General features: G+C 43.0%; 1 protein-coding gene across 1 annotated transcript in view; it reads left to right on the top strand.

Moving 5' to 3' along the window:
- Positions 1-19,379, top strand: part of LOC112232763 (phospholipid-transporting ATPase ABCA1-like) — a 223,467-nt gene that overhangs the window by 184,223 nt on the left and 19,865 nt on the right. Inside the window, exons 36-40 of the mRNA XM_024399987.2 lie at positions 811-917; positions 3,197-3,338; positions 4,251-4,385; positions 9,056-9,159; positions 10,501-10,593. Coding sequence (XP_024255755.2) covers positions 811-917; positions 3,197-3,338; positions 4,251-4,385; positions 9,056-9,159; positions 10,501-10,593 — 581 coding nt within the window. The remainder of the gene's footprint in view (positions 1-810; positions 918-3,196; positions 3,339-4,250; positions 4,386-9,055; positions 9,160-10,500; positions 10,594-19,379) is intronic.

Genomic DNA, 19,379 nt, shown 5'->3' with positions numbered 1-19,379 from the left:
TCACAAGACGGGGTCGCAAACAAGAATGGATCAATGAATGACAGAAATCTAATATTTGCTCTGTGGGTTGCTTGGATAGGTGACCTGACCAGCAGGTCTGTTGTCTGACCAAGTGCCCTGAAGGAGGAAGTGGAGGAAGTGGAAGTATCAGCTCTGTCAGATCGGAGGAGGAGGAGTAGTGCATCGGTGGTTAGGGAATGGTGTTCAGAATGTTGAGGGGAGGGCGGGAGGGAGGTTCAGGTTAGAAAGGGGTGTGTGTTTGCGTATTTATAATTTTGTGTGTTTCATGTGTGGACAGTTTGAGTTGTGTTTCTAATGTAAGAAACTAAATGTTGCCACTGTGTTATTATGTACATAGATGCCTGTCAATTAGTTTTGCTTCTATGTGTGGATAGCTAAGATAATATTGACACAGTGACGCAAAGTATACTTCTAACAACACACAGTTCCTACAACACAAACAATAACATTTTCTCAATTAAGTCAACAGTATCAAAAGGTCTGTACCAATCATGCATGTTGAATGACCCAGTCCATTTATTGAGTCGAATAAGTATGCTGTACTTGGCCATCAATTACTCCCACAAAGTCAGGAAAATGTTTCCCACTCCATTATCTACAACCAATGGCTTCACCTCAACAAAGTGTCAAGGCAGAGTAGAGCATCTTGATCTTGGCAATCTTTGTCTAATTGTCTACGGCATGTTAATGGTGTTCCACCTGTGCGTGTGTGTGTGTGTGTGTGTGTGTGTGTGTGTGTGTGTGTGTGTGTGTGTGTGTGTGTGTGTGTGTGTGTGTGTGTGTCAATAGTGTTTTGGACTGCTAGGGATTAACGGGGCAGGAAAAACAACCACCTTCAAGATGCTGACGGGGGACATCGCCATCTCCGGAGGAGAGGCCTTCCTAAACAGATACAGGTGAGGAGGAGCTAACTGGCTGTTAGCACGCACACGGACACATGCACACACACATACTTGCCACCGGCTGCTACCCCAAGCTAGTCATCATAATTACCCACCCACGATGCTCCCTATAAGGGATAGAGCTCAGGGAGTTTTCTTCGCCTTCTTCTTTTTCGAAGCCTATCCCAAATGGCACCCTATTGTCTGTATAGTGCACTACTTTTGACCAGAGCCCCATGGGCCCTGTTTATGTCCTATGAGCCCTGTTCACTATGTAGGAAATAGGCTACCACTTGGGATGAAGTCCAACTCGCTTTCTCAGCAACTTTTGCTCTCAATCACTTTGGGTTTTGCCATCCCCCTCTCTTGCTCTCTCCCTCTCTTTCTCTCTCTCTCTCCCTCCCTCTCTCTCTGGCTCTCTTTCTCTCTCTCTCTCCCTCCCTCTCTCTCTCGCGCTCTTGTACATTCTTTTTTCTTGTCCGTTTGAACTCGTGTTCTCTCATGTCCCTTGTTCATTCTTTCAACTTGCTGTCTTGCACATTCCCCATTCTCTCTCTTCCACTCTCCATCTCCCACATATTTCATTCTGTTGCACACCCCCCCTCTTTCCCGCTCCGGATCCGGCTCCCTCTCCCTCTCCCGCTCCCGCTCCCTCTCGCTCTCCCACTCCCTCTCCTGCTCCCTCTCCCGCTCCCGCTCCCTCTCCCGCTCCCTCTCCCGCTCCGGCTCCGGCTCCCGCTCCCTCTCCCTCAATCCCACTCTTGTCTTCCTTTCCCCTCCTGCCACACACACATTTTGAGAGAAACAACATCTCCCTTTCCTCAGCTCCGAATCTAGAACTCATCTCTATGGAAACGATGTGAGGCAAACGGTGGATGAATACTAGTTTCTTGCAGTCTCCACTAGTTTGCATCGCCATAGTTGTGTTGACATACAGTAGTTATTCATTTATTAAAACTGGTAACTGACTTTGTGGTGAAGCAAAACACAGAGGGGCCTTAACAAGACAATGTTAATGTTGATGAGTGTTGCCGGCAGTGATCAAAGGCAGTCTCTTGAACCTTCAAGGAAAGAAAAACTGACAGAACGGGGAGTAAATGACAGACTATGCCCGCCCTCTGTTTGGATGAGAGAAGACTGAGAGGAGAAAGAGAGGAGGATGAGAGAATGATTATCGGAGCTGTGGGAACAACAACTAGGAGGAAAATATAATTTCTCTCCAAATAAAAGAGTTTGTGTTGAACCCCCAAATCTCAAATTTGTTGATTGTCTGTTTACATTCCTAAAGCCACAAATAACCTCCATCCCGCGAGCGATTATTTCCTGCCAGCCCACTGCTGGGTAGAGCTTGGTAGAGCTCGTTTTTCCATTTCCCCTCACAACATCAATATTGTCACGCAGTATATTGTGTAAGGCAGATTAACGAAAACCGTCTGTAGACAGCGGGAAGCAGTTTAGATGTTTTTCCACTACCTTCAGACTGCAGATGACATGCAAAGATATGCCCCAAAGCGCCGTTCATTTTGCATGACAGATATTGTTTGTGAAAAAGTCACCTGGGACTAAGACTACGTAATGCAAATTGAACTGCTATGTTGTTCCTCATGTTTGGCTCCATGTAGAAAGCGGAGAGTTTTCTTTTTCTTAACCAAGTTGTAATATTTATTCTGGTAATGGAACAACTTGCTTCATGAGGGCCTTTCGCCGTGAGGACATTTTCTTTTCACCCAGCCTTTGTGAGATACAATACATGGAGTTATACTTATTGTACTTCCCGAGTGGCACAGCAGTCTAAGGCTAGAGGCGTCATTACAGACCATGGTTAGATTCAACCGGCCGTGATTGGGAGTCCCATAGTGCAACACACAATTGCCGCAGCGTTGTCCGGGTTAGGGTTTGGCGGGGGTAGGTCACCATTGTAAATTATAATTTGTTCTTAACTGACTTTCCTAGTTAAATAAAGGTTAAATAAAATAACAAATAAAGAAAAAGAATGTTCTCTCTTTTAAATGAAGGTATCGCCCAGGTGCTGAGTTTTTGAATAGTTTAACTGTTTGAAACAGTTAGTAGATGTAAGACTGTGCTGCACATACCAACTGTATAGGGATGGTGATGTTGATGATGATGAAGATGCCACATGATTTGGATCGCTTATTATTATCATCATCATCATGATCATCAACATAATGAAGATCATGATGCTGTTTTTGTTGTTGTTGATGATGTTGACGATTGATCCTGATCATGTGGCATTATGTGTCTTCATACAAGTTCTGTGGTGATGTTCCTCCCAGCGTACGGACAGAGATGAGGGACGTTCACCAGAACATGGGCTACTGCCCGCAGTTTGACGCCCTCAACGACCTTCTCACCGGACGAGAGCATCTGGAGTTCTACGCCAGACTACGAGGCGTACCGGAGAATGAAGTCACCATGGTAACATTTCCCCTTGTCTGACCTAAATAATGTCATTTCCTGCTCCTGTATGAAGCAACACCATTTGATTCCTAAGGTTATACCGTTGTCGTTATAGATGTTTCTTCCCCCCCATACAATACATGCACTTCCTTCCATAAAAGAGACATAGACAGCACACTGCACTTGGTCAAAGTAATAAATAACCTCTGAAGTGGAAGACATGTATAATACATAAGGTTCTGGTTTGAGAGGCTGGCCACGGCTAATGCCTTTACATTATTCACCAGCATGCCTAGCAGTGTGGCCGCCCCGCCACCCCCAGTTTCTCAATGGCCCCCTCAGCAACAACAACATAAAAAAACTCAGCTGGTCAGTTGCCTCAAACTCAGGCCCAGGCGCAGGCCTTTGATCTCACAGCAGCCCCACTTGGCCAAGGGACCCCGTTTCTCTGGTCTCTAGTTCGTCGGGTCCACTGAGCTGTGCTTTGTGGCAGCCATTTTGGCTCTAGAGAGAGCCCCGGGGAGCTGGTGTCATTTCCGCATCATTAGTCCACCAACATGTCAATATAGGGTAAATGAATGTCTGGATGGTTGGACTGGAAACCTGCCTGCACATTGGGGATACCTGGACAGGACAGGGATTGGGAAATCGCTAGGGGGATGAATACTGGATAAGTTCCTGCTGGTTAGTACAATTTTTGGGGTTGTGATGTGGCCCAGAAACCCTCAGTGCAGCATATCAGCCTTAAAAAGGGTCCTGTGGCGATGCCAACCACCATGCACGTCTCATTCCAGGGGAAAGGAAGGGATGGGAGGGTGTGAGAGCAGAATGGCAGCACAAGACACCCCACACCAACATGGATTATTGGGTTACTGTCATAGAAATATATAATTAGTAATTATATTTATATGGTTTCTGTGTTGTTATTAGGTGGCAGAGTGGGGCATCCAGAAGCTTGGCCTGGTCAAATATTCCAACAAGGCAGCCGGTACCTACAGCGGAGGGAACAAACGCAAGCTCTCAACTGCCATGGCTCTGATTGGTTGTCCTCCTGTGGTATTCCTGGTAAAATGATAGCTGATTGGCTGAAAGGCCAAAAAACAGCCTTGTTATTGCCTTATGACAATGTTATTAACACCTACCAATGTATAGTGCATAGAGTTTGATGGAGGAGGAATAATGGTCTGGGGTTGCTTTTCATGGTTATTTAGTTCCAGTGAAGGGAAATCTTAACATTACAGCATAAATTACATTCTTGACAACTTTGTGGCAACAGTTTGGGGAAGGCCCTTTCCTGTTTCAGCATGACAATTTCCCTGTGCACACAGCAAGGTCCATACAGAAATGGTTTGTCGAGATTGGTGCGGAAGAACTAGACTGGCCTGCACAGAGCCCTGACCTCAACCCAATTGAATACCTTTGGGATGAATTGGAAGGCCAACAGTGAGCCAGGCCTAATCGCCAAACATCAGTGCCCAACCTTACTAATATTATTGTGGCTGAATGGAAGCAAGTCCCCACAGCAATGTTCCAACATCTAGTGGAAAGACTTCCCAGAAGAGTAAAGGCTGTTATAGCACCGACTCCATATTCATGGCTATGATTTTGGAATGAGATGTTCGACAAGCAGGTGTCCACATGCTTTTGGTCATGCAGTGTATATTAGTTTATTTTAAGCAGTGATTAAATGTTCAGTGTGAGCAGAATATCACCTTTTCAACTCCATATTGCTTTTGCCAATTTGCCAAGACTAGAATTCCACTTTGTTTTAATTTTACAGCAAAGAGGAGATATAACAAATTAAAGGATGTAGGCTGTATTGGTATGCATGCATGACAAAAAAAAAAGAAATCCTGCCTCAAACTTACAAATGCTTATTGAATTTCCCTGAGGATTATATGTCAATTACTAGTAGATGAAAAAGGGGGCTATATTTCAGTCGGGTCACCATCCGGTCACGTTTTAAATTAGTTTTTCAGAGTCCATCCGATCTCGTTTTAAAATGTAAAGCTAACATAACACTGTTTGCAGGATTAAAGCCTTATACTGGGATTTCTCACGGAAAGAAAATGGCATAGAGAGGGTTGAACAAGTTTTATAATGGCATAGCCTCAATGGGTGGAACCAACTTGGAGACCTGACAAATCATTACTGATTTCATGAAAATAGAATCTCTCAAATATTGTACACACACGCCTGATGAGGTGAATTAACATTTCCTATTATTAGACTGAAGTATTAATTCATTCATTAATTCATTCAACCTGTCAGTCAGTCAGTTAGTCATTCAAGACATAGGAAATCATTCTGATCCCCTCACTAGCTGTAGTGTGTGTAGTGTTATATGCATGTACTCTGCATCATGTAGCCTGCCTACCTACACAATATCCCCTATTATAACACTGTGCCGATGCTAGTGTTCATTCAGTCAGATAGTTCACTTGCAGTTGTTTGGTGGGCCTGTCTCCTAACTTTGAGACAGAGGGATAATATAGTGTTAGAGTGAATTTCCATTTGTGTGGTAGGTAGTCTTGCTCGGATGCCCCAAAGCAACTTTGCACAGCGACAGAGTCGGCTTGGTGATCCCTGGTGGGATTTTGGGGATTCTGGTGGTGAAGGGAGAGGGGTTGGAGCACAGGCAATGGGCTGCGTCCTGTCTCTCTCTAATCGTCCATGGACACACACGCCCGGGGAGAGAGAAATGGAATGGGGAATGTGTGTGTGTGTGTGTGTGCCGTGCAAGCGTGTGTCTGTGTGCGCGCGTGCAAGCAAGTGCAAGCGTGTGTGTTGCATGACTGTGTGGGCATGTGTTTGTGGGGATTTACATGGCGTGTGTGTGTGATTATGTCTGTGTCTGTCAGAGAGAAGGCCCCTGTGAATTTGTTTGGCCTGCTCTAAAAGTCCCTGATGCCATCGGCTCTCCTCATTTAGCTTCCTCAAATCCAAAGCTTCTTCATACTGTTTTGATTCCACTGGTTAGTGTTGGCAGCAGAAGCCTTTAAAACATTACGCTTTTATGTCTAAATGTAGACCTCTTCCAACTGGAAGGGACATATCAGTGTAGTGTCAGGAGCATAATGGCTGTGTGATGTCAAGGTTCGGGACAAAAAAAGGATATGAGACCTTTGAGGGCATATTTTGAGGGTATAAGGCCCAATCTGTAATTTTGACAGCCTGACCATTCCATGACGAATCAATCGATAGCCTGACATGTGAAATTGTTTTAAGATGGTCATACTATGGATCATTTGGCAATTTGAGTTTAAATTTTTGGTCCCCTTTAGGTATGCCCCTAAAATATTGACAAAATGATTTGATAAAGTATTTCATTTTGCCTGTAGTCCAGAGAAACGCATTGAAAAAGAGTTTGTCCTATATCTTGGAGAAATAAGAAAGCTCAGTAAATATATATACAGTTGAAGTCATAGGTTTACATATACCTTAGCCAAATACATTTAAACTCAGTTTTTCACAATTCCTGACATTAATCCTAGTAATAAAATCCCTGTCTTAGGTCAGTTAGGATCACCACTTTATTTTAAGAATGTGAAATGTCAGAATAATAGAGGAGAGAATGATTTATTTCAGTTTTTATTACTTCCATCACATTCCCAGTGGGTCAGAAGTTTACATACACTCAATTAGTATTTGGTACCATTGCCTTCAAATTGTTTAACTTAGGTCAAACATTTTGGGTTGTCTTCCACAAGCTTCCCACAATAAGTTGGGTGAATTTTGGCCCATTCCTCCTGACAGAGCTGGTGTAACCGAGTCAGGTTTGAAGGCCTCCTTGTTCGCACGCTTTTTCAGTTCTGCCCACAAATGTTCTATAGGATTGAGGTCAGGGCTTTGTGATGGCCACTCCAATACCTTAACTTTATTGTCCTTAAGCCATTTTGCTACAGCTTTGGAAGTATGCTTGGGGTCATTGTCCATTTGGAAGAACCATTTGCGACCAAGCTTTAACTAACTGATGTCTTGAGATGTTGCTTCAATATATCCACATAATTGTCCTCCCTCATGATGCCATCTGTTTTGTGAAGTGCACCAGTCCCTCCTGCAGCAAAGCACCCCCACAACATGATGCTGCCACCCCCGTGCTTCACGGTTTGGGATGGTGTTCTTTGGCTTGCAAGCCTCCCCCTTTTTCCTCCACACATAACAATGGTCATTATTGGCAAACAGTTCTATTTTTCATTTATCAGACCAGAGGATATTTCTCCAAAAAGTACGATCTTGGTCCCCATGTGCAGTTGCAAACCGTAGTCTGGCTTTTTTATGGTGGTTTTGGAGCAGTGGCTTTTTCCTTGCTGAGCGGCCTTTCAGGTTATGTCGATATAGAACTCGTTTTATTGTGGATATAGATACTTTTGTACCTGTTTCCTCCAGCATCTTCACAAGGTCCTTTGCTGTTGTACTGGGATTGATTTGCACTTTTCGCACCAAAGTAAGTTAATCTCTAGGAGACAGAACGCGTCACCTTCCTGAGCGGTATAACGGCTGCATGGTCCCATGGTGTTTATACTTGCGTACTATTGTTTGTACAGATGAACGTGGTACCTTCAGGCATTGGAAATTGCTCCCAAGGATGAACCAGACTTTTTTTTCTGAGGTCTTAGCTGATTTATTTTGATTTTCCCATGATGTCGAGCAAAGAGGCACTGAGTTTGAAGGTAGGCATTGAAATACATCCACAGGTACACCTCCAATTGACTCAAATGATCAGAAGCTTCTAAAGCCATTATATCATTTTCTGGAATATTCCAAGCTATTTAAAGACACAGTCAACTTAGTGTATGTAAACTTCTGACTCACTGGAGTTGTGATACAGTGAATTATAAGTGAAATAATCTGTCTGTAAACAATTGTTGGAAAAATTACTTGTGCCATGCACAAAGTAGATGTCCTAACCGACTTGCCAAAACTATAGTTTGTTAACAAGAAATTTGTGGAGTGGTTGAAAAACAAGGTTATGTGTATGTAAACTTCTGACTTCAACTGTATATACAGTATACATTTTTCACACATAGAAGAAAACCAATTGGGGGTAGGCCCAAAACTACCTTCATACTTGGTACCGGTTAACTTCATATGAGTCCTTGGACACTTCTGGGGGTCGTAGAGCACCATCGTGTTCGTGAGAATCTCCCCTCTCACATTAGTTTGTAGCCCAAATGGTTTATATGCTACAAAACAGAAGTTGGCACATCGACGGTACCGACAAATCCCCTGACACTTGTGGGGGTCGTAGAGCATCATTGTGTTTGTGAGAATCTCCCCTTTCCATAGAGTTGTCTTAATAGTTAGGTCAAACCGTTTGGATGCTACAGATGTTTTCGTGAGAAGACCGATTTTTGGTATGTCTCATGGTCTGACAAACACCGCTCTAGCTCTTCCACCTACCACCGCAGATGCTGAAGTGCTACATCTGCCGATGCGGTATCTCTACCTTAATCGGACAGATTTTAATGGAGATGTTCTTATTATGTAACTTAGATTTCATTTAGTGCGTTAATCGACTCTAGGGGCTTTGAAAAGGATAGATAGATTGAATAAAATACCCCAAAATATATTATTTTTATGGACAATCATTTTAAGCTTAGAGTGTTTGTCTACGGATGTGGAACATGAAGTAAGATTGAGAGAATTTTAAGGGAGAATAGGAGTAGAGATGGGATAACATCGAACTTCATGGAGGTCAAATGTTGAGGGAACGTCTTTTCCCATTACTGTAGGACGAGCCAACGACAGGGATGGACCCCAAAGCCAGACGCTTCCTGTGGGACTGTATCCTGAGTGTCATCAAAGAGGAACGCTCGGTCATCCTAACATCACACAGGTACGTATTCTTACAGTTTTAAGGCCCAATTCTAACTTGAGATTTGTGAGTGTGGCTCTGAATGGCATTTTCCTGTTTTACTATTGGGTTCTCGTTCGCAAGGTTGAAAACATTAGCAATACAACACTTCTTCACGTCCTTGCAACATATGTTTTTGGGATTATGCTAAGGTAATAAAGCAATGCTAAACTAATTAAGGCATTTCTGAGCTGTGTCCTTCAAAAACCATGAGGAAATAAAATTCCTTGAAAGTTGATGTTGGTCCTTTAAAGCTATTAGATCTGATTTTCAGAGTTAGACTTTACTGTCTTCATACGCAATTAGTGAATGGGCCAGGAGGAGTAGACAATGGTGCAATAACCAACACGACACACCGTAACTCAAACTGAGAAATCCACGAAGTACAAACAACGAGATGGATATTTCTTCACTACTTCACTTCATGTTTATTCGTGACTCCAATGTTTTCTCTCTCCAACCTGCAATATTGTTTTCAAATCTTAACTTCTGTTGGAAGCGGGTGGTGCGGGTGGTGCGGGTGGTGCAAAACCCTTTTGTACAGTTTAGTTTGTTAATCCATTAACACCACTCCATATTGTGTTGTTTTTCTGAGAAACAAAATACATTTGTTATATTAGCAATAGCGGGAACACGGCTCAGTTGCGTTCAATCGTCCATATCCCAACCAGGTGCTTTAGTTTGTCGAGTGGCGCATTCGGCAGGTTTTACATCGTCATAATCCTAATTGCTCCATCCCTCAGCAAAGCAATACAAAGCCTCCACCTCAGCAAGAAATGAATCTGTCTGCATCCAAAATGGCTGCTGAAACTCAAAGAAACATAAAATAATACAAAAATGTACAGATGTTCTCCTCCCTTGTCTCACGCCCACTCCGTCGCGCCTTTCAACGAACAGCGTGAAGCGAATCCCGGGGAAAATAATTGTTCAGCTAAAAGTTACCCATTGTCTGCAGTATTAACCACAGAGCAGGCGAAATGTGGATGCGGCAGGCATATTTCAAAGACGGAACAAATGTTTCTTGTTTTATTTCTTCAAATAAGGAAAAAGGCTGAGCTTGAACATTGGTCATTAGTCAGCCCTCTGGGTGCAGAGAGGACATTGTAGACAACAAAACCCGAAAAATGCTTATCTTACTGACTCTTGATTCAGGTCTGCAAATCTTTTGACTAATGTTTGCATAGAGTCAACACCTTTTCACATAAACTTAAAATTCTATAGTCGTATAGTACACAATTGAACCTCTCTCTCTCTCTCTCGCTCTCTCTGTCTCTCTGTTTCTCTGTCTCTCTCTCGCTCTCTCTGTCTCTCTGTCTCTTACAGCATGGAGGAGTGTGAGGCCCTGTGCACACGCATGGCCATCATGGTGAATGGACAGTTCAAGTGTCTGGGCAGCATCCAGCATCTCAAGAGCAGGTGAGGCCTCAACAGTGTCACTAAACACTAGGCGATAGGCCACAGCTTTAATGCAGCTCTCAATGTGAAATTCCATAAGCAATGTATAGCAACCTATACGCCAGACCTGCAAAATGAGTAACATACAAAAACACTATTACATTTAGCATTTACAGGATCAGTTAGGGTTAAGTGCATAGCCACAGTAGGGGTGCTGCAGCTCCCTTGAAAAATAAATCCTAAATATATAATGAATACATAATTTGTATTTTTTTATTCTCACAAAAGTAGTGCACTGGGACTGTATATAGCGGACTGATATAGCTGTAGCATGGGCAACCCACCCCCCTTTCCCCCAAACATCCTGCGGTTATGGTTAAGTGCCTTGCTCAAGGGCACATCGACAGATTCTTCACATAGTCGGCTCAGGGATTTGAACCATAGATCTTTCGGTTAATGGCCAAACACATTTAACTGCAAGGATACTTACCTACCTCTAAGGCATGATGCCATCTAAGGTTTGTCTCTATTCTATGAAAACCAGCACACTTATAAAGGGAATTTATTAACACTCATACATCATCAGAGGTGATTCTGTCTCAGCGGTTCTCAAGAACGTTATGCTCTAACTATCCCCCATGCTATTTTATGTAGGTGGCCTTGCCATAATAGATCAACCCACCCTAGCCCTCTCTTGACATGATAGTTGGCCTTGCCTTAAAGCTGTGATCCACGATAGGCGAAAAAAGGGCCACTGGCCACCCCAGGCATTTGCTATTGTTTAGTTTTGAGGAAATGAGCATCTCATGCAGCATCGTGGTGAAAGCAATTGTAGTACATAATCTGCTGTGCTATCACACGTGCCATGACAACAAAAATAACGTGCTGGATGTTTTAAGTAACGTCTTTGTTGTTGTAATATAGCAAACTGACGTGGCTGTTTCACTGCTAGCGATTCCAGTCTTTGATTAAAGAGGAAATGTAGTACTACTCTATAGAGTAAGCTTTATTTATTATGTGAATAGCTCATGTTGGTTTTTCCAACATGAAATGAAAAAATGAAAAAAAAAAAAATCAAGTCAGAGCGGGAGGAGTGGAAAGTGGGAGGTGGGAGGGGAGAGAATGTATGTTAGGTCTGAGCAATGATGTCAAGGGTATTTCCCATCAAGAGGTTTGATGTAATATGATCTCCGTGGCCGTTAAATCAGAGGAGAGAGGGTGTGGGGTGGGGGGGGTGAGTGAGTGAGTGAGTGAGTGAGTGAGTGAGTGAGTGAGTGAGTGAGTGAGTGAGTGAGTGAGTGAGTGAGTGGAGAGAGAAAAAGAGAAGGAGATAGTAGGGAAGAGAGAGATGGGAGGAGGAGAGTGATGTGCTTACCTGTCCCTCCCAGCTGTAGCCGTAATTAACAGATCCTCTTTGTCAATTACTTCCTGTCCTCAGGGAGAACAAGACCGTCTTCAATATGAACAACACTGTATGGATAGGGGATGTGGAAAGAGGGAGGTGCTGAAAGGGTTAACCCCTGATTAAGTCTTGTGTAATCACTCACTCCACAGATTAAAGCAGTTAGGGGGAACAAGTAAACGGTACAGGTACATTTAAATGTTTTTGTTTTGTTTGGTAATTGTGAGTTTTTGTAGTGAATTGCTATCGGTCAGTTCTTGGGACACAGTGAATACTTTTAAATTAATAAGCGTCACTATCCCTTTTGTGTAATTAATGTTTCATGAGGTGTGGGGCCGTTAATGACTGAAAAGGCAATTAAAGGTCCAATGCAGCCGTTTTGACCTCCATATCAAATCATTCCTGTGTAAAAACTTTACTGCTCTAAAAAAAATTACAAAATTGCTTCTCAGCAAAGTGCAAATTCTCAAGCAAGAATTTGACTTGGACTGTCAGGTAGTGGCCTGAGAGGGGAGGGGAAAACTGAAAACCAGCAGTTATTGGCAGAGAGGTTTGGAACTCTTATTGGTCTATTAACTAATTTGGTGATGTCACCAGGCAGACCAAAACTCCATTCCACCAAAAACAGGCTGAAATTTCAGGTGGTCTTTTCAAACAGCTCTTATACTAAAATGCCATTATCATCATTTTCACAATTTCACAGCATTATTCGAACCTCAGTGTGGAAATATATATATAAAGCACAAGAAAATCGAGTTGTTGACTACACTGGGCCTTTAAGGACTGTATCTATTTTCCTTTCCACTCTCTCCCCCTGCCACGTGCGCCTGTGAAATGACAGAGAAACGGGACAGACGGACGGACGGGGGACGGGGGGCGAGTGTTTGATCAACCATTTTTAAAGTCAAGCTGCGCAAACCACTATGCAACGTAATCTATTCACATTGGAAGCATGCTTTTCTCCTGCTTGTTTATGTAAATGCTCCCCGCCATGTGGCGAGGGAGGTGTGTGTGTACGCAACGTCTCCCTAATACCCAAGCTGTTGCAGATTTGGAGTGGAAACTTCCATCAGCGTGTCACTGGCGGGGGGGCGAGGCAGGTGGTGTACTGCTGTCGCATTAGTGACTGACCTGCATGGTGGGCAGTGCGACTTGTTCTCTCCTCCACCCTCTCCTTCTCCCATTGCTGAGAGAGAGTGTGGAATCTCGCCACAGGTGCCTCTCACATTTTGACCCCCTATAGCGAATGTGTAATACACGCTAGCCCACCTCACCCCCACTGATCCTCCTCTCCTCCAAACATCTCGCTACATTACCCGTGTTTATTTATCCTCCTGCTGCCTCTCTCTCTCTCTCCTCCCATCTCTTTCTCTCTTCCCAGCTCTCTCTACCTCCTCATCTGTCTCTCTCTCTCTCCCCTCATCTCTCTCCCAATCTCTCTCTCTCCCCTCATCTCTCTTTCCATCTCTCTCTCCGTCTCTCTCCTCATCTCTTTCTTTCTCCCCATCTATCTCTCCTCTTTCTCCCCATCTCTCTCATCTTCCCTTCTCCCATCTCTCTCTCTCCCCATCTCTTTCTCCTCATCTCCCTCCTGTTGCCTCTCATCGCGCTCTCTCTCCATCTCTCTCTCTCTCCCCATCTCTCTCTCTCCCCATCTCTCTCTCTCCCCATCTCTCTCTCTATCTCCCCATCTCTCTCCCTCTCTCCCCATCTCTCTCTCTCTCCCCATCTCTCTCTCTCTCCCCATCTCTCTCTCCCCTCATCTCTCTCTCCCCTCTCCCATCTCTCTCCCCTTTTCTATCTCTACCTCCTCATCTCTCTCTCTCTCTCTCCCCTCATCTCTCTCCCTCATCTCTCTCTCTCTCCATCTCTGTCTCCCTCTCCGTCTCTCTCTCCATCTCTGTCTCCCTCTCCTCAACTCCACACTGCTGCCTCATCTCTCTCCTCATCTCTTTCTCTCTCCCCATCTCCCCCACACCCCCCTTGCTCTCAGGTGGTGGTGGAACCTCATCCAACCAGCTCAAGCCTTTGTTTGTGCTGCCCTCTTTAGGCCACACCGATGACCTGTCTTCCCACCTTCTCATTGGAGCAGCCTGGCCAACAGCCGCATTGTTTTAACAACCCAACCCTGTATATAAATCTGTCCCCAAATGAGCCAAAATAGCCCCATTCAAATCAGAGAAAGCCCACTTAACGCAGATAGGGGACGGACAACGTTTTAAGAGGGTGACATTTTTCAAGGCCTCATGATTGTTTTGCATTTAAGAGTTCCTTAACCTGATCCATGACCAGGTTGCATTTCAAATTAATCATTCGTCTGAGGGGGGAGTTATGAAAGCCTAGCACAAAAAGAGAACCCGGGAGATGAATAAGTGGTAGTAAATACATGTTTTACAATCCAGAGGGATCCCAGGTGTTAAATAAACTGAAATGAAGTGCAGGGCAATGAAAGAGCTTCTACATCTCCCCTATTAGCTTGTCAGGGAAAGCGAGAAGGACGCGGGAAACGGGACCCTAACGTTTTCTTTTCCTGTGAGTTACATCATTCATCTGTCTGGAGATTGAGGGGTTATGCGGCTAGCAGATGCTATATTTCGCTGCAACTTTTTTTTTTTTTGTCCTTAAGGGGAAGCAGTGAAATAAAATATAAAAGAAAGCTGCAAAGTGCCTTTAATGCATTAAGGTAATTCGGCGTGCGCAGCAGGAGAGTTTTATAAGAGTGTCTAAAAGTTGGGATCAATCTAAGGATGTTGGCTTTGAAAAGTCTAATAAATCTGCTCTCGCTCTCTATGCGGATTGACTCGGGTGCACTGTAGCTAAGTAGTACACTATCTAACTGACTGTCAGTGTCTGAGATGGATGGGAAAATAATACCCCTCACAGTTTATAATGCATCAGCGCGTAGCTGTAATTAATAGTGTTTGCACACGGACAGATATCTAAAATCCTCTACGGCCAGAGAAAGCATGTGTGTTCATGAATGCAGTTTATGTATGCAGAATGTGTGTGTGTGCGGGCGCGCGTGTGTGTCTATTCCAGACCTCATGTGAACAGTGCGTTTTGAATTAAACATGACTGTGGTGTGTGCATATCCATCGCCTGTGGGTTCTCTGTGCCGAGGATGCTTCAATGATGACCCCTATGGGCGACCTCTGTGTGTGACCCCCTCAAGGACTTCCTGCCCGATTAAAGCACGGCAACTCAGGCCCTTGGTGTGACCCCCCCCCCCCCTTCGGACACAAGTATGGCTGTAGTTGGTGACCTTTTACCTCTATTCTGCCCTCTCTTTTCACACTCTTCCTCGCTCCACACTACACAGCACTCCAGCAGGTCTCTGCCCCTCTTTCTGAAGCTGGATGTTGTTTGTTTAAAATTACACGGTTTGGGACTCTCCAACTGAGTCGGGAGAGTAGAGAGGGGAGCGGAGAGAGGGGAGAGAGGGAGAGAAGGGATAGAAGTGAGGAGAGAGGAGAGTGGATCCAGTATAATCAGAGAAGTTAGATATAGAGGCTCTGTAAAAAGCTGTGGAGCTTCACTTGTAACAGCCCTCGGTAGGGACCGAGTCTGAATAATGAATGAATAATGAACTGTTGGATGAGATTTAAACCTCTGCCAACTAGACAGACAGGCAGGCAGACAGGCAGGCAGGTAGGCAGGCACCCAATCGCAAATCAACCCCTAGCTCCCACTCTTGTGTATTTGTGGATATCTGAATGAAATAGATAAGTATGGCAAAAATTCACCTAGCATATCAGTGAGCAAAATAGTTATTTCAATGTTACTTATACCTTCCTCATTTTCTCAGATCTCCACAAGTGCATAACGTGTAGGGGAATATAGGGACAAGTGGTCCATTTGGGATTGGGCAAACAATTGACGAGTGAAGATGCTAGCATATTCTATCGTGTTGAGATGATCTTATTGTGGTGAGAACAGAAGGGTATAAATGGGGAAAATGAATATATAGCCCACCATTCTTCCTATAGCCACAGTGTAGCAGAGAGAGAGAGAGAGAGAGAGAAAATTGATCAGCCACTTTTTACCACCGCTAACAAGAAGCATTTGATTCCAAATGCAAGCCTGAAACCCTTTCTCGCGACGCAACCGACCATTATTGCATTGTTTAAATGTTTTCGTCTTCGCTGAGCTCGGGACTTCTGAAGCTCGGCTGCTCCTCACCGGCTTCAGACAGGCAGACTTCCTGTCTGGCCCAAGCCCATCACTAAGTGTAGGGGATTTTGTCAGACTCTTGACTGGATGATGAATCGGGTTTGATGAAAGCAGGCTTGATGAGAGCTAAGTCTCAAAACGGGCGAGATGTCAGAAGACTCCTGCTCAGACTGGCATCTCTATTAACTTAGCCTTTTGTTCATTCAAACTTTGTACTGATGGCCTATTTCAAAATACTATGGAAGGAAGTCCACTCTACTTTGTAATCACAGGGAATTGGACATTGCCTACTACTTACTAAAACTACATACTAGGTACTACATACTATTTAGAACGTACTGTTTCGTAAAAAGGTATGCAGGTATGCGTACGAAACAAATATAAGCAGCAACAATAGACTCACCCTAATTTGAAAATGCACTATCTAATGTTGTTTCCCGTCATTATTTCAATTTGATACAGTGCCTTATTTCATTATCGGCTGATTATCAGCTTTTGTCAAACACAGGTGGGTCTGAAAAGATGACTCTCTTCCTCAATAGCATGCAACCAATTCTACTAGATGAAAAGCTGAAATGAGTATGACATCCTGGCATTTAAAGCATCCTCAATTTTCAACATTTCACATTCTATAAAATGTTCTATTATCGCATATACAGACACGACCATGGCTTGTTATTTGGTATAATGATGTATTGGCATTGAAAGGCTCTAGGGGTCGACAGACATTTTAAAATATGCACTGTGAGGCTCTGTTCAAATATCTACACTAGCATACAGCTTATAATGAAGCAATGTACTGGCCGTGGATTCTAAGTTGTATGCTAGTACGAACATTGAAACATAGCCTTAGTGTGGTACTTCGAACACTTCCGACCTCGAGTAGCCATCTTTGTATTGGAGGACTCGCCTGTCCACCCGGAGGAACCATTCGCCTTTTCACCACCACCGAGCTTCACAGCTCTCTCCCACAGCCCCCTGAGATAGTGGAGGCTGAGGCTTGCTCACCATATCTCTAATTACTATTAAGGGATTGCTGCCTTTCCTTGCATGTAACACTTAACAGCCCACAATGGACATTTCCACAAGTAAATATAACATTAGGAGATTAATTAAGCAGAAAACAACGGGTCATAGAGCACTAACGACAAAATAACAAGGTAAAGTGTCTTATTTTGTGCTCACTAGACACAGCGTTAAAGCCAAGAAAAATGCCAAATTGTAATTAGCGGATATAAGGCTGTGGCGGTCATGAAATTCTGTCAGCCGGAACATATGCATTTGAAAAAGTCTAAGAAATCTATTTAATATACACCATCACAATAAATCCATTGTTTATCTTAGGCAGGTGTAAATAAATATTATGATATGATGAAAATGTATTTCAGAAGAACATAATACAGTGCCTTCAGAAAGTATTCACACCCCTTGACTTTTTCCACATTTTGTTGTGTTACAGCCTGAATGTTATATTGATTACATTTAGATTTTGTTTAACTGGCCTACACACAATACCCCATACTGTACATGTTGAATTATATTTCTTGAAATTTTTTACCAATGAATTAAAAACCTCATCTCTGTACCCCACACATACAATTATCTGTAAGATCCCTCAGTAGTTTAGCAGTGGATTTCAAACAGAAAGAAGGGCACCTATTGGTAGATGAGTAAAAATTGAAAAAAGTAGCCATTGAATATCCTGTTGAAGTTATTAATTACACTTTTAATGGGAGTATCAATACACCCAGTCTGTAAAGGTCTGGGTGTAGCGTGTGCAGAGGAGTCAGGAGCAGGACAGCAGAGATGAGTAATAAAAGTAACTTTACTCAAAATCAAAATACATTTGAAATACCAAGCCCACAAAATTGGACCGAACAATACAAAAACAATCACGCACAAAAACCATGGGGAAAACAGAGGGTTAAATAATGAACATGTAATTGGGGATTTCAAACCAGGTGTGTAAAACAAAGACAAAACAAATGGAAAATTAAAAGTGGATCAGTGATGACTAGAAGGCTGGTGACGTCGACCGCCAAATGCGCCCGAACAAGGAGAGGGACCGACTTCGGCGAAAGTCGTGACACAGTCACCTCAAAGATACAGACATTCTTCCTAACTCAGTTGCTCAATGGCTGAGATAGGAGAAAATTGAGGATGAATCTACAACATTGTAGTTACTCCACAATACTATCCTAAATGATAGAGTGAAATGAAAGAAGCATGTACAGAATAAAAAATCCAAAACATGCATCCTGTAAGACACTAAAGGCACTAAAGTAAAACTGCAAAATAAATTAACTTTATGTCCTCAATACAAAGTGTTATGTTTGGGGCAAATCCAACACAACACTGAGTATCACTCTTCATATTCTCAAGCATGGTGATGGCTGCATCATGTTATGGGTATGCTTGTCATAGGCAAGAACTAGGGAGTTTTGGGGGATAAAAATAAACAGAATTGAGCTAAGTACATGCAAAATCCTAGAGGAAAGCCTATTTCAGCCTGCTTTCCAACAGACAATGGGAGACAGTACTATAACCTAAAACACAAGGCCAAATATACACTGGAGTTGCTTACAAATATGACATTGAATGATCCTGAGTGGCTTAGTTACAGTTTTGACTTAAATCGATTGCAAGACTTGAAAATGGCTATCTAGCAATGATCAACAACCAATTTGAAAGAGCTTTAATATATTAGAGACTTACCCAGAAAGACTCACGGCTGTAATCGCTATTCTAACATGATTCTAACATGTATTGACTTATGGGATGTGAATACTTATGGAAATTAATTATATTTCTGTCTTTAATCTTCTTAAAACATGTTTTCGCTTTGTCACTATGAGATATTGTGTGTAGATGGGCGAGGAAATAAATAATGTTAATCCATTTTGAATTCAGGCTGTAACACAACAAAATGTGGAATAAGTCAAGGAGTATGAATACTTTCTGAAGGAACTGTAACCACTTCTATGCGCACTCGCTTTATCTTGGGAAAAATATCCTTTATATTTTATTCAGCTAAGTTCAATTATATTGCTCTTACTATAAAATCATATAATATAAAGTAATGGCACAGGACTTACAAGGATATCTTGTCTTCTAAATTAACTAGCTTACAGCATATGGTATGGCGCTTAGTCAGACAACATACAGTACAGTAGGCCGACTCATACAGTATGTTGTACTTAAAAGTGGTCATTTGAAACAGGTCTTGTACGGTAGA

This window comes from Oncorhynchus tshawytscha, linkage group LG15, assembly GCF_018296145.1.
Source record: "Oncorhynchus tshawytscha isolate Ot180627B linkage group LG15, Otsh_v2.0, whole genome shotgun sequence".
Lineage (NCBI taxonomy): Eukaryota > Metazoa > Chordata > Actinopteri > Salmoniformes > Salmonidae > Oncorhynchus > Oncorhynchus tshawytscha.
The sequence above is the reverse complement of the archived record's forward strand: the minus strand, read 5'-3'. Positions and strand labels throughout refer to the sequence as shown.